This window comes from Plectropomus leopardus, unplaced genomic scaffold (assembly GCF_008729295.1).
Source record: "Plectropomus leopardus isolate mb unplaced genomic scaffold, YSFRI_Pleo_2.0 unplaced_scaffold25371, whole genome shotgun sequence".
In the NCBI taxonomy this organism is placed as follows: Eukaryota; Metazoa; Chordata; class Actinopteri; order Perciformes; family Serranidae; genus Plectropomus; species Plectropomus leopardus.
The window spans coordinates 1-2265 of NW_024627570.1; the positions used below are offsets into that span (position 1 = coordinate 1).

The 2265-nt window shown below is 45.8% G+C and overlaps 1 protein-coding gene across 1 annotated transcript; it reads left to right on the forward strand.

The window, feature by feature from the left end:
- Positions 1 to 77: 77 nt before the first annotated feature.
- Positions 78 to 2180, forward strand: LOC121966642 (unconventional myosin-Vb-like; the record flags this gene model as incomplete). Its single annotated transcript, XM_042516711.1, has 3 exons — positions 78 to 234; positions 843 to 986; positions 1607 to 2180. Coding segments are annotated over 3 exons (502 nt in total), but the record flags the coding sequence as incomplete, so codon positions are not given.
- Between the last annotated feature and the right edge of the window lie 85 nt (positions 2181 to 2265).

Genomic DNA, 2265 nt, shown 5'->3' on the forward strand with positions numbered 1-2265 from the left:
CACACACACACACACACACACACACTGGTTTTTGATCTGATCAGATTCGTCTTCATCGTCCTCCTCGGTGTCTGCAGAGACGAGAGGAATCAGTCCATCATCGTGAGTGGAGAGTCCGGAGCGGGAAAGACGGTTTCGGCGAAGTACGCCATGCGTTTCTTTGCCACGGTGGGCGGCTCGGCCAACGACACCAACGTGGAGGAGAAGGTGCTCGCCTCCAGCCCCATCATGGAGGTCAGTGTCTTCAGACGCACCAGGAAAATACAAAATGAATCCTCCGAACTTCCTCTGAAGTGTCAGAGCGGAGTTAGACCTCCTGTTCCAGCGGTTCATAGAGCTGCAGCTCATCGAGGGGCCCCACAGGGGTCAGAGTTTGGCCCCTGATATTTGTGATAAGTTCAGAATGTGGTTCTCTCCGCAGAGTTGGCTTTTTTCAAACCTGCAGGCTGATTTTAACAAACTGCAAAACGCAGACCTGAAACTGCTCTAAAGTCAGAACAGGACTAAAATCCAGACTTTGTCCTCTGGAGAAACGGAGGGACAAAACAGCGTCTCCAGGCAACCACTGAAATTAGTCTGGTCTAGGTTTCTCCAGTCAGGGTTTGTTCAGATTTGTTGAGTTGAGTTTAGTTTTGTAGAGCAGAGTTTTGTTAAGTTCAGGTTCATTTTGTTTTGGTTAGTAGTTTCATTTATTTGCACACAAATTAAAAACTGCATAAAATGCATTTGAATAACATAAAACGTGTCAGGAGAGGTCACGAAGCCAGCGGCTGATCCAAACTGATCTGATGGTCTCTCAGGTTTGACATTACGCCGATGACACTGTCCTCTCTGTCCGTCAGGCCATCGGAAACGCTAAAACCACCCGCAACGACAACAGCAGTCGCTTTGGGAAGTACATCCAGATCGGCTTCAGCCGGCAGTACCACATCATCGGAGCCAACATGAGGACCTACCTGCTGGAGAAGTCCCGCGTGGTTTTCCAGGTCGGTGGGATTCTCCGAGGCAGCGCGAGGTCGCTGTATTTCATCGTGTTTTCAACGTGTTTTTAACGTGTTTCAACGTGTGTTTCATCATGTTTCAACCATAGACTGTAAATAACGATGGTCGACGCGTCCCCACTTACCCCCGCTATGCTGAAGTGACGTTAAAATATCCCGGGTACGAGCGTTGCCATCTTGAGAGGGTGATGTCATTGGGAGCCCTGCATCCCAGGGCACGGATTGGCTGTCACAGCTGTCAATCATGGTGGAAAAGCCTCCTTTTGTATAATTTGATAACTCATTAAAACCGAAGGTATCAAAACAAACACCTGAACAGTCGTCAGGGTGATGAGCTACCTTCAGGGACAGAAACCCTCTTTGGGAAACATTTATTTGTCGTGTACTTTGAGTTTTTATTTCAGCCTATGACCATTCAGTAACATGGAGGGGCGGGGCCTAGGAGCTGTACTGCAGTCAGACAGCAGGGGGCGCTGCAGACCGAGTCAGCTCACTGTGGGGGCACCGTCCTCCATCTTTATATCCAGTCTGTGGTTTCCACGTGTTTGCAGGTGTGTTTTGACATTTTTCCGCCTGTGCGTCTCGTGTGTTGAAATGTCTCTCAGGCTGAAGACGAGAGGAACTATCACATCTTCTACCAGCTGTGCGCTTCGGCCAGTTTACCGGAGTTCAGAGACCTCGGCCTCAGTGAGTCCGCACGTCAGTCCTGGACCGAGTCACTCATCCAGGGTTCAGACGGTCATGGAAAACCTGGAAGAGTCAGGGAATTTGTACATATCAATTTCCAGGCCTGGAAATCTTTTTGAAAACTATTTTTTTGAAGAAACAAAAAAACCTTTATTTCCATGCCTTCAGAAATCCAGCTGTTTGAAATTTGAAAGAAAAAGAAAATATTTGCCAAAATGTTTTCTGTAAAAATCCCTGCATTTAAAAAAGTTGCCGAAATAAAGCCCAATTTTTTTCTTTAAAAAATCACTTTAAAAAGTCGTTTGTATGAATAATTTAACAACATAGGCTTTGTATTTTTTAATTTTGCATTAATTTATCTCTCCTGAACTGTCGTCCAAAACAAAAACAAAAACAGAAAGAACATGTCAGTGTGCTCCGTGATGTTTGCTAATTTGACTCCAATAAAAACTCAAATAAAAAAACACTTGCCAACATTTTTCAAAGCAAAAAAACCCCAAAAAAACGAGGCTCTGACCTGTTGACCTGTGGACCTGTTGACCTGTTGACCTGTTGACCTGTGGACCTGTTGACCTGT